The sequence below is a fragment of the Nomascus leucogenys genome, chromosome 18 (assembly GCF_006542625.1).
Source record: "Nomascus leucogenys isolate Asia chromosome 18, Asia_NLE_v1, whole genome shotgun sequence".
Taxonomy (NCBI): Eukaryota; Metazoa; Chordata; class Mammalia; order Primates; family Hylobatidae; genus Nomascus; species Nomascus leucogenys.
Window position 1 is genome coordinate 87,153,819 of NC_044398.1, and position 12,931 is coordinate 87,166,749.

Sequence of the window (12,931 nt, forward strand, 5' to 3'; positions counted from 1 at the left end):
AGTGGGAATTTTTGACTTCTCTTTTTAAAATTTCAATGATCGGGCAACCCTGAGTCTGCCTTCCCCCATGGCTACAATAAGCTGGAGCCAAGTGACAGGCTGTGTCCCTTTCCACAGGCCGTGCCCACTCCACAGCCCTCACCACTCCCTATCATTTGCCCAGCCTCCTCTCCCCCCATTCATACTGCTCTTCTGGCTCCACAGGCATTTGGCTTGAGCCCTGGCATAAGCCATGGCCACACACTGCTAGGGAAAAGCCCCACCAAACCCATGGTTTTCAAACTCCATTGCGCCACAGATCCTTGATCTGACCTGTTGGCTAGAAAAAAGGCAAACTCTACCAATTAAAGGTAAGAACTGGGAGGGCTCCAGAGCCCCACCCCCAGCCCTCTCGCCTACCCCACTCCTGGCAGTCTCGGGGCCACCACAAGACACTTCTGGACACAGGATGAAAGAAAAGTCCCCAAGAAAACACGTTCCAAGTCTCACCAGCAATCCACGTAATCTGAACTTGCCCTCCTCGTCCGTCACTGTGTCTTCTCCGTAAATGCTGCAGTCATTCTGGCCCACCGCTTCCACAGCAACCCCTTGTTCGGGCTCTCCGTTTAAGGAAGACACTGTGCCATAGCAACTAGTATGGCAAGAAAAGGCACGAATGAGGTATTCTCATGGTTATCTGAAGGACCCACGTTTTTCCCATTTACCAACAATTACAGGGCAAAATAGCTCAGTGGAGAACTGTGCCTCAACGACCCAGGCAACTCAGTATGGCCGGTCCACTTCCAAACCACACCTTCCTGCCAGACGGATAAGCAGCCATCAATTTCTCTTCTCATACATTTTGGGGGATGCTCTGGAAAATTGTAATTTAAGAAGGCTAAAGCTTTATTTTTTCCAGGCTTTATTTGAAATAATGGAGCTTTCAGTAACATGGAAATAACTCACTTTCTCTTTCACTCCACATATTCAGTAGAAAATGGTCCCTTTTTCTAAACCCAGTCTTTCCAATTACTCTTCCTCTAAAGTGATTCTGTATAAGTGTACAAAAAATACACATATATGTGTGTGTGTCTGTGTGTATACATGCATGTATGTATGCATCTCTCTATCTATAGATGTGTATCTTTTTTATTTTTTATTTTTATTTTTTTGTAGAGACGGGGTCTTGCTATGTTGCCTAGGCTGGTCTTGAACTTCTGGACTCAAGCGAACTTCCCACTTCAGCCTCCAAAAGTGCTGGGATTATAGGTGTGAGCCACTGTGCCTTGCCAGACACTAATGTGTATCTATCTATCTACAGCTGGAAGCACTCAGAAAAACTGGAAGTACTGGTTGTCTCCCAGAAGAGGAACTTGGGCGGCTAGGAGACGAGACAGAGGGGAAATTTTACACTATACTCTTTTCAGCATTTTGAAGTTTCACTCAACTAAGCACATTTTCTCCTTTTAATAATTTAATTCAGGTTTGAAATTCTTTTAAAAAATAAAAGTGGCCAGGCGTGGTGGCTCACGCCTGTAATCCCAACACTTTGGGAGACTGAGGCAGGCAGACAATCTGAGATCAGGAGTTTGAGATCAGCCTGGCCAACAAACTGAAACCTTGTCTCTACTAAAAATAGAAAAATTAGCCAGGCATGGTGGCAGTCCCAGCTACTTGGGAGGCCGAGACAAGAGAATTGCTGGAACCCGGGAGGCAGAAGTTGCAGTGAGCCAAGACTGCGCCACTGTACTCCAGCCTGGGCAAGAAGAATGAAACTCCGTCTCAAAAAACAAAAAATAAGTAAAAGCTTTTAGCAATTCAATAGGCTCTCTCAAGCCAATTCCAAAATAGGAAATTCGAGACTGAACCACCAGGTTGAGCTCCTAGGAGAGAAGGGCAGCAGTCAAAACTCCTTTGCCCTCATATCTCGTCTCCCTTCCCTCCCAAGTAAAATCAGTGTGAAGCCTGGGATGCATTTCCAGGCAACAGAAGCCTGAATGTGATTCGCCAGCCCAGCCCTGGAAGAGTGGGGTGGCCGGGGCACTTACCTGTAAGCGGTTCGGTACCCCGTAATGGTGATCTTCAGGTTCTGGCCTTCCTGCACCTCGATCATCTGTGAGGATGGCTCAAACCGGAACTCCTTCATCATGGGTTTGAAGTAATACTGGCCAGGGCTCTGCCAAGATAATCACACTGAGCCTCAGCAGCCACACCTAGGCATGGCTTAAAAGTGAGGGGCGAAGGTCACGATGGACCAGAATTACACCAGGGGAGCGCCACAGCTTCCCAGGCAGCCAGAAATGGTAACCCTCTCTCTATAATCACCACTCACAGTCGGGTAATGGCAATCACAACTCTAACAATGGCAGCTGATGGTATCACCTGCCTCCAATGACTCTGAGAGGTAGAAGTCATATTTAATTTTTTTTTTTTTTTTTTTGAGACACGGCCTGACTCTGTCCCCCAGGATGGAGTGCACGATCACAGCACACCGTAGTCTCAACCTTCGGGGCTCAAGCAAATCTCCCACCTCGGCCTCCTGAGTACCTGGGACCACAGGCATGCACCACCATGCTCAGCTAATTTTTTTATTTTTTGTACAGATGGGGTCTTCCTACATTGCTGGTCTCAAACTCACAAGCTGAAGCGAACCTACTGCATCACCCTCCCAAAGCAGTGGGATTACAGGCGTGGGCCACCATACCTGGCCCATATTTGAATTTAATGAATAAAGAAACTGAGGCTCAGAGAGGCAAAGTAACTTGCCTGATATGACACAGAAAGTAAGGAGCAGTCTGCATCACTGAAAAGTGGTGTCTTCAGATGCCCCCGCTGCCCGGTCTCCAATAGCCCCACCACAGACACTTTGTTACCGTGACTGACAAGATGACCAACTAACACACACTTCCTGAATCCCCACCAGTCAGGGCCTCTGACTGCATCTTGAAAGAAAAACTGCTGCTCTCTTCCCACCAAGTGGAATGTGCTTTTCAGAAGAAACGCAAGCTAACCACCAAACAAGACTCAGCATCATAAACATGATTCCGTGGCAAAACAAGAAGACGCCTAAGAGAGCAGCTGTTGTGGCCAGAGAAATTAATTACACTCTCTTAGTGACAAGCGGGTGATCAGAAAACAAGAGGCGCCTGTGGAAGGGAACATGAATCAGCAGCATTAAGTTCGAGTAAGAGCAATACTCTAATGACTGTGGGCCCCCAAGAAACTGAAACCACTCCACATTGGTTTTCTCTTCTCACGTTGTCAAGCAACACATAAGTCTTGCATGCTGCATCCTGGCTCTCTCTCAGGGAAGACAGGCAGGTGGTAAATTGCAGAACACGTTACCAGGTTTGAGAATGTCAGAATGCCGTTGTCCTGGGTCAAGAGGTTGGAACGAAACAGGCCACCGCTCAGGGATAAGAGGACTCCCGGGAGCGGCTGGTCATCCTCAGCTTTTATCTGGGGATGAGAAGGTGAGACCAGAGTAAGGTTAAACTCCTACTAACTATGAAGATAACAATTCCACAAGTCAAGAGGTCATTCTTTTAAGGTTTTTTTCTTTTATTGTTACTCAGAGGAGGACAGGGGACCTAATCTTTCTTCCCACAGGTAACTAATGTTATTAGTTTTGTAAGTTTGCTGTGTAGCCTTCTAGAACTTTTTTTTTTTTTTTGAGACAGGGTCTTGCTCTGTCACCCAGGCTGGAGTGCAGTGGCACAATCTGGGCTCACTACAACCTTCGCCTCCCTAGCTCAAGCAACCCTCCAGCTTTAACCTCCTGAGGAGATGGGACTATAGGCGCACACCACCATGCCCAGCTACATTTCTGTATTTTTTATAGAGATGGGTCTTGCCATGTTGCCCAGGCTGATGTCAAACTACTGGGCTCAAGCAATCCACATGCCTGGGCCTCCCAAAGTGCTGGGATTAGAGGCATGAGCCACGTGCCCAGCCCAGAACTCTTTCTATGCCCACACAAATTTTATAAACATTACATATTATTGTTCACAGACTGGCAAGATCATTGAGTGGGTGGAGAAGGTGAAATAAAAATGGCATGTTATGTATACAGTTCTGCAACTTGCTCTCCTCCTCAACAATTTATCCTGGTACTCTTCTGCCAGCCAACAGGAATCTGCCTGTTTCTTAACTACTGCATAGCATTCTAAGGCAGGGCTTGACAAACCACAGCACCTACTTTTGTGGTACACAAGAGACAATCGGAATATCCCCAAATATATATCTCTATGCACTTAGTTTTATTTTTTTTTCCTGAACAATCAATTCCTAGAAGTAGAATTGTTGGATACATGCACTTTAAATTCAGAAAGATACTATCAAATTGCATTCCAAAGTGGCTGTAACCACTTACAGTCCCATAAATTATTTATGCTTGGAAAACCCACGCTTACCAAAAAAATAGAGATTGTCTTAATTACAGCAAATCTAATCCCCGCAAAACAGTGTTTCGACTGTAACTTCCTTAGCACATTTCCTCAGTAACTACGGAGGCTTTGTGTTTCCGTGTTTATTAGTCACCTGCGTTACTTCCATGAATTTCTTTTCATAATCTTTGTTCATTTTTTTCTAGTAGGTTGTCTTTTTCTTACCGATTTTAGGAGCTCCTTGTAAAATGGGGATATTATTTATGATACAAACATTTCTTCCGAGTTTGAATATCTTTCAGTTTGGTTCCAAATGTATTCAGCAATATAGAATTTTAAATTTTTATACGATGTAATCTGTCGCTCTTTTCCTTTGGCCTATGGTTTATAAATATTCATTCTCAACGATCTCCAGACCCACTCTGGACAATCGCAGCACGCTTCTTCCCAGGAAGGACAGGTGGAAGGGAGCTAGGCAGCAAACGCCTCAGTAAGAACATTCTGTGTCCTTCAATATGGAACAGTTATGGACGATAGCTTTAACTACTTCCCAGAAGGTACATAAACATGCTAAAGTCAACAGCTCTCCAAATTATGCTGCGTGAAAGAATTCAGACCGAAAAAAAAAAAAAAAAAACAGTATATCCCGTTTGATTCCATTTATACACAAGTTGGTGCAAAAGTGATTGCGGTTTCTGCCATTATTCTCAATGGCAAGAACCGCAATCACTTTTGCACCAACCTATAAAACTCGAAAATGCAAACTAACCAATGGTGATGAAAAGCAGATCATCAGCTCAGCGGAAGGGTGGGAGGGAGGGATTACCAAGGGGCAGGAGGAAACCTTGAGGGCCACAGATGTGCTCACTATTTTGATTGTGGAGGTGTTTTCATGGGTGTATTCCTAGGTCCAGACTACCACACTGTACCCTTTTTGTGCAGTTTACTGTATGTTAATTATGCCTCAATATAACTGCCTTTTGAAAATACAGTGTTAGTTACCTCAAAGCTTACGCCTGCCAGGGCATAAGCCTTGAAGTCTCCGATGGTTCCTTCCACCGCAGTCAGAACATAGCCCTCCTTCTGTGAGGTCACCGTGTACTCCAGGTCACTGTGCAGGGGGCCAACACTGAAGAGAAGAAAGCAGAATGCTACCAATGGCTTTGTTCACACCCTACAGGAAGCCTTACCGAGCCCAAGGAAATGTGGGCCCCAGTTTCTTCAGAGGACTCCCACGCTGATCCCAGGCAAATGTGTCTCTATCCCGGGCTCACCTGTAGGCACCTTTGTCATCAGTAAAGACTGTGATCAGGGGTGAACTTGCCCCCTTTTCACTGATGACAATCTCGACTCCTTCCAACTCGGGGTGGATCTGGCCTTCTAAAAACAGGCCTGCCTTCCCATGGATCTCGATCAGCTTCCCTGGGCAGCTTTCTAAGAGGGGAAGAAATAAACACAAGGATGGGGCTTGGCTGCAGAGACCGGAGCATCTTGGTTGGGGGTTTCCCACGACAAAAGTGGCTAAAACAGATCTTAGAAGCTAGTTCCAAATGCGGTTATTTAATACCCGGGGAGCTCAATAATCAGATTCAGCCCAAGCCTCTTTCCATCCCTGAAAGGCCTTTCTCAGTGTGAAGGACTTTAGCAAGAGAATCAAAAAACGCTGAAGGCTGGGTTTTCCCTACTACTCTTCCTAGGTTCTCAGGAGGCCACAGATCAGGAGGGAACACTTTATAGCAGACAGGAGGCCGTGCTGCTCAACCTCCAGAGGACCCACTGAGAAAACCCCCCAAACAGCCTGCCTGCTAGAAGTCACACTCTTCAACACCCTCTACTTCCAAACACGAACCACGTAACACCCACAACTTAATGAAGCCACAGTGCTGGGAAAAAAATAATAAGTAGCAAAAGACAAATACTCCACAAGTGATCACTTCAGTCATCCATTCCCCAAAAAAGGACCCTCCCATCATGCTCTGCCAAGCAACAGAAAGATCATCAAAGATCATCACTGGCAGCTTTGCGTTTCATCTACCTTCTGGTGTCGACCTGGTAATGTCAAAGAAAACCAAGTCCTTTTCCAAAAAGATCAACTCAATTCTAACAGCAAAAGTTACTTTTATTTATCTAAATCAATCAGTCATGGATCCATCCATCCATCCATCCATCCAACCCATCCATCCATCCATCCATCCATCCAACCAACCAACCAACAGTAACATCTGTGTGCCAGAGAGGATGTAAGGTGGCTTACAAAGATGGCTTCACTATAACATCACAAGTCTACTTGTAAATGCAGGCAAGGGAACAATTGCAAAGGTGTGTGTGACATTTGCTTGCCGAGGTGACATTTACCTCCACTGACAACGGCTTCCATTGAAGGGGGATAAAAGAGCAGCTCTTTAGATGATGGTGTAACAGTGATTTTCTCTCCAGACCTAAAATAATTAATATACTTCAGTTTGGCGGGTCCTGTCCCCACAGAACAGAGGACACCGTAGGGAAATGCACAAGAGAGCTTACCGTGCCCAGTAAGAGAAATCATATGAGAAGGGGCCTTGTAACTCATCTACCATCTCCTGCACGGGAGGCTTGATCATTCTTTCTTCGTCTTCCTCTTTGCCATTCTTCTCCCTCTCCTGCCTGCGGGCCTCAATCTCAGCCAGCTGCTGCTCCCTCCGCAGCTCCTGCGCAGACTTCAGAGGGCCTAAGACCAAGGCAGGTTCACTGTCGATGGACGACCTGGAAGAAAGAAATGGCAGCCCCTAGGACGTGGTTGCGTATCCTTGTGGTCAGTGGGAATTTGACCTTTCTACAAGTATGGACTTGCGAGTTAAAAACTGGGCATCTTATCATGACACCACCGTGGCGGAGCCTTCTGTTTTAAATAAACCAGTAGTTTCACAAAAAATAACAACTGAGCTTTGCAGTGATGGTGGCAGTATCTGGTAGATCTGGGCTGGAATGAAATACGGTTGATTTTATGGTGACTGGATATAAGCTTGTCAGTTTCCATGTAGGACGTGGAGTTTTCTCCACGCCACCATCCTCTGTTCCTTCATTCTACCTTCACTGAGAACTGCTCTGATAGAGAACTACGTACCAGGGATACAGCATCGACAAAACAGACCACACTTCCTACCCCTGTGGAATCCACGTTTCAGTGGGAAGTGGCTGAAAATACACAGAAAAATAATACCAGAGGAAAAGTGCAATATAGAAAAATAAAGCAGTGTGGGAAGACAGAGAGCCCGGAGCACTGTTTTACATTAAAGGGACAGTCAAGGCCTTTCTGATAAGGTGACATTGAGCAAAGGTCTGAAGGAAGGGAGAGAATGTGCCATGCAGCTCTCTGGGTAAACAGTAGCTCAGGCAAAGCGATGCCAAGTACAAAGTCCTTGGAGAGAAAGCTCACTCAGATGTTCAAGCAATGGCAAGACCAGCCCAGCCTGGGGCACAGGGGTCCACGGAAGAGTCATATCTGTCAGAGGGGTCCAAGGGGCAGCAGGTGTCAGACTGAGACTTCGCAGGCTTGGTGCCGACCTCGAGTCACTGGAGTTTTCAGTCGAGGAATGGTATGATAAAAGAAATCGCTCGCTGCCTCATGGAAAACACACAAAGCAATGGCGGAAACAGGAAGGCCAGCTGGGAAGCTGCTGCAGTGATCCCAGAGGAGGGTCAGAACACAGCTGAGGGCCACATGGTAAGAAGGGAAGGCCAGCTGGGAAGCTGCTGCAATGATCCCAGAGGGGGTCAGACTAGGGCTGAGGGCCACGTGGTAAGAAGGGAAGGCCAGCTGGGAAGCTGCTGCAGTGACCCTAGAAGGGGGTCAGACCAAGGCTGAGGGCCACATGGTAAGAAGGGACTAGATGACGGGTGTATTTTGACTGTAAAGCCAAGGCTTTGTTGAGGAATTGGCTGGGCCTAGGGTGCAAGGGAAAGAAGAATCAAGAAGCAAGAAGAAAGTGGGAGCTGCCATATCTGAATCAGAAAAGACCACAGAGGGGCTCTATGGAGGGCAACCATCGGCACTCCGGTTTTGGGTCTGCTAAGTACAAGATCCCCAAGGGGGATCCAAGTGGCTCTGTCTAGCTGGAAGATGCATTCCGTACAACCTCCAGCACAAGCAAGCAACACAAACACCCTTGTGAAGTTACAAAAATGAATGTAATTGAGCTGAAAGGAGGTGATATGGAGTTACTGGTAAGAAGGTAGATTGCTAGTCCTATCAGTAATTCATACTATCCAGGCAGGAAGACAGTAAATGACAGTAAAAGACAGCAACAAGCACATTCTGGGCACACGACGGACCCTCAGCAAATCCACCCCCAGCTAAAAACCTGGCTCTGCATCACCAGAAACCAAGGCCAGCCCTGACATTTCTCCTGCCCTAACCCAGTGCTCACTTTAGTGCCACGTCTCATCAACTCAGTCCTTCAACGACTCTCCAACCGGTCCGTCACTCTCCATCTCCGCAGCCACCAGTCTGGGGCCCCCATCACCTCCCTCTGCCTCCACCAACTCCCACTCTCAGGCCTCTTCTGTCTGTTCTCCACTCAGCCGATAGGGGGACCTTTCAGGAAGAAAAAAAGTCATTCCTCTATGTAAAACACATCAATTGCGTCACGGGACAAAGACTATGGACCTTAACATGGCCTGGCCCCCCGCAGCCTACCTGTCCTGCATGCCCCAAGGTCAAGCTCAAAACACTCAGAACAGCTGTCATTTTAGAGTTCTGCATGGGAGTCTCTGACCACTGTTCCCCCCATGAGACTGTCAATCCCATGAGTGTAGGGGCTGTGGCCTCATAAGCCCAGTGCCTAAACACTGAAGACTCTCAGTTATTCAGTCATCATGTACTCTGCAGGGATGAAGAATGGATAAACAGACGGTGGACAGAAAGATAGAAACACAGCCGGAAAGGTAACGCCAACCAGAGGCAGGGGGGAGACAGTGACGGTGATTCCCATTCTACTTGACAAAGACGGTCATGTTGCCAAAACTCTTTCATTTCTCAAGAAAACTGGGGTGTCACAGGTACCTCACCATACTGCAAAAATTCCCTGAAAGGCGACATTCACATGAACGTGACCCTCGGTAAGGGACTTGCCTTTCAAATACTTCCTCTCTCACAACCCTTCTCTTATACCAGGCGCCATCTCTATTTCCCAAGCCTTCAAGCAAAAGTCTAAAGAAAAATAGGCAATTTGAATTTGCTAAAACACTTGAAATACAATGCAGAAACCCTGGAGATTTTTTTTCCTTAGCAAAGATGAGAAGTACAAAGAGTTCAAACAGAAATTGAAGATCCCGAAACAAGCTGTCGCAATGCTCTTCCTCACCCACAGGTACTTTCTGAATCAGAAAAGGAAAGGATCAAGGCTGCTGGGAATTGACGGCAATGGCGATGTCCTATAAGAGAGGGAAGGCCATTTGTATATACATCTAGAGATAAGAAATCAAAACTAATTTCCAGACAGCCTATTAGAGACTCCCCAGGCCTCATCCACACCCTCCCCCGCCACTCTCAGCCCACCGCAGATCGCTCATCTTACTTGATAGTCACAGTGACATCCATCATTTTGTCGGTGGTGATAGTTCCAAGGACATGGTGGCGAATGGCTGTCAATGTCAAGATACTAGGTGAGGACCTACAAATCACAGGAGAGGAAACACTCGAACCTACTCATTCTCAGAAGATCATCAGCAATACCCTTTTTGGGCATCCTTCCTCACCCTAAATACACTACAGAAAATTGCTCTTACTCTGGGGTAAAAGAACTCTGGAGATCCAGAGAAGTATTTTCAAGAGTAAACTAATTCTCCACTCCACAACTTTACGCTTTCAATTCCCAGTGAAACCCACATACGTCTGTAAAAATATAAAAATGGCAGACTTGAGCTTGACAGATGCCCATCGGTGAGGGCTGGGAGATTTGACAAAGCTTCTCTTTAAGCCACTTCAAAAACACAGCCCTCTATCCTGGGGTTACAGAATTCTTGGGAAAGGGATCCTATCTCCAGTTCCTCAGTAACTAATCCAAGGGTCTTAAAATCCTTATCTAGAAATGCGGTTGAAGGCCTAACCTGGCCTCTTTCAGAAGAAAATAGAAAAACTCCTTTTGTTCTCTGAAGTAAATGAAGAATCCTCCACAGAATGTACACAAATACCACAAAGCATTCAATTCCCAGGCTTACGTGTCATAGGTGTAGAACGCTTGCTCAAACCGGTGGCAGGAGCGAGGGGTCACTTTGTACACACCTACAGACAGGAAATCAAAAGTAATTTTCAGAGAATGGCATCTATTACACTGAGCAATTCCAACATCTGAAATCGAGTGGCAGCTCTTTGCATGTGAAAACTCAAACGTATCGCAGATCTGCCATAATGGGATCAGAAATACTAGGCAGGCAACGTTTTCACTGCCTATGAAGGCTTTTTACCAATGACCTGATCCGTGCAACGGCCCAATCACAGGCACACGGTTATCATTTTCCATAATGTAGCAACTCACACGAGTTAAATCTGCACAGACCAAGTGAACGGACCCATGCACAAGAAGGAACAGAAAGTACATTTCTACTGCAGATTGGACTGAGGATAATTTTCTACTTAAAAGATTCTATTAAGGATCCAAGAGATAACCACAGCCTCAATTTCTTCCTATAAATATTCCTAAAAAGGAGGTGAGGAGTAAGGGAAGCCCCAGAAAAGTGTGAGTCTGTGTGGGAGGACACTCCGAGCAGGGGTACATTTCATCACTTGCCAGAGGAACACAGTCAATTTCAGGAAGATACAAGGAATAACAATGTATTTCCCCCAAATCATCATTAACCAATATTTTGGCCACACTTCCTACAAAAACCTGAAATTAGCTAAAACCACCCTGCTGTTTTCATTGCACTCAACAAGCCCCAGAGTAGTTACCACAAAAAAAAAAAAAAAAAAAAAATCAGGTTTCTCTATTCGTTCTGTTTGGTCTTTCATTCAACAAATATCAACAGAGCACCTCTTCCTGGCCAGGTATTGTGCAAGGTACTAGTACACAGTGGGACTGACAGAGCAGTGGTCCCTGTCTTCATAGAGTTTACCATCCACAGAGAGGGGAGCATTTGACAGCCACAAAATATCAATTGTGCACATGCAAGAAGGGGACAGAAGTGAGTGCTGAGGGCAAAGCTAGGAGGCAGGCCTAAGTGGCCCTGGAGGCCATCCTTCCCCAGGGAAGCAATACTGAACTGATGGGTAAGAAGGCCCCAGCTAGGAGAGGCAGGAGGACATGTCCACAGAGAACAGCATCTGCCTCACAGCTGGCTCATTGTTTCCTCAACAGGCATCCTTCCTGCCTTGAGAACAAACCCTGGTTATGTTGAGGGTGGCAACATGCTCAGCCTCAGGCAGCATACCCAACTGTCCCAGCCTCCCTTGCAGCTAGAAGTAACCATGTGGCACGGTTCTGGCCAATAATACAGACAAGTGGCTTACTGGAGGAGGGGGCGCAAGGAAATGTTTGCCTGCCCCCTCCTCGACTTCCTCCTTTAAACATAAGTTTTCTAACCACAGCCATCTAGAAAATATAAGGCAAAAAATACAAGGGAAAGGCCTAAAGAATCACAAAGACACCACCCCTAACATCTACCAGCTGCTGAACCCATGCTGGCCGCCACACACTGCCACACTTCTTTATTGAGCCAAATAAACTACCACTTGCTGACAGCACTGCTGTATGGATTATGTTACATGTAGCCAAAGGCAGCTGAACTGATACCTGGAAGGACAGAGTGGCTGGAGTATTAGGAGTGGCAGACAGGGCTGGGTTACACAGGAGCTAAGGTCAGGTTAAGGAGTTTGTATTTTATCTGGGGAACCAAAAGGAGGAGCCACTGAATTATTCATTAGGAAAATGCAAAACAAAACCACAATGAGACACGACTTCACATCTACCAAGATGACTATAATAAAACAGACAATAACAAATGTTGGCGAAGGAGGTGAAGCAACAGGAACCCTCGTGCATTGCTGGTGGGAGTATCAAATGACACAGCCTCTGTGGAAAACAATTTGACAGTTTCTTAAAAGGTTAAACATAAATTTATCACACAATGCAGCAATTCCATTCCTAGGTATTGAAACAAGAAAAATGAAAACATATGGACACAAAGACTTGTACAAGAATGTCCGTAACATTAGTCATAACAGCGCCAAACTGGAAACCACTCAAATATCCACCAACTGGTTAATGGATACACAAAATATGATATAACCACACACCAGAATACTACACAGCAATGTAACAGAACAAACTACTGATATGTGCTATGACACAGATAAACTTCAAAAACATGTTAAATCAAAGAAGCCAAACAAAATACCAGCATCGTATGATAAACATCCAAAAAAAGCCAATCCATGGGGACAGAAAATAGATCAGTGGCTGGCCGTGGCTGGAAACAGGGATTAACTGTCAACCGGCACAGAGGATCTTACCCTGTGAGTGACGAACAGGTCTAAAACTGGATTCTGGCCATGGTTGTGCAACTTGATAAATTTACTACAAATCATTTTA

The 12,931-nt window shown here is 45.9% G+C and overlaps 1 protein-coding gene across 1 annotated transcript in view; it reads right to left on the minus strand.

Annotated features, from left to right (window-relative positions):
• Positions 1-12,931, minus strand: part of LOC100596887 (nodal modulator 1) — a 59,508-nt gene that overhangs the window by 13,812 nt on the left and 32,765 nt on the right. The window contains 9 exon segments of the mRNA XM_030798044.1: positions 490-631; positions 2,028-2,155; positions 3,325-3,438; positions 5,367-5,493; positions 5,639-5,798; positions 6,720-6,802; positions 6,888-7,106; positions 9,920-10,015; positions 10,563-10,626. Coding sequence (XP_030653904.1) covers positions 490-631; positions 2,028-2,155; positions 3,325-3,438; positions 5,367-5,493; positions 5,639-5,798; positions 6,720-6,802; positions 6,888-7,106; positions 9,920-10,015; positions 10,563-10,626 — 1,133 coding nt within the window.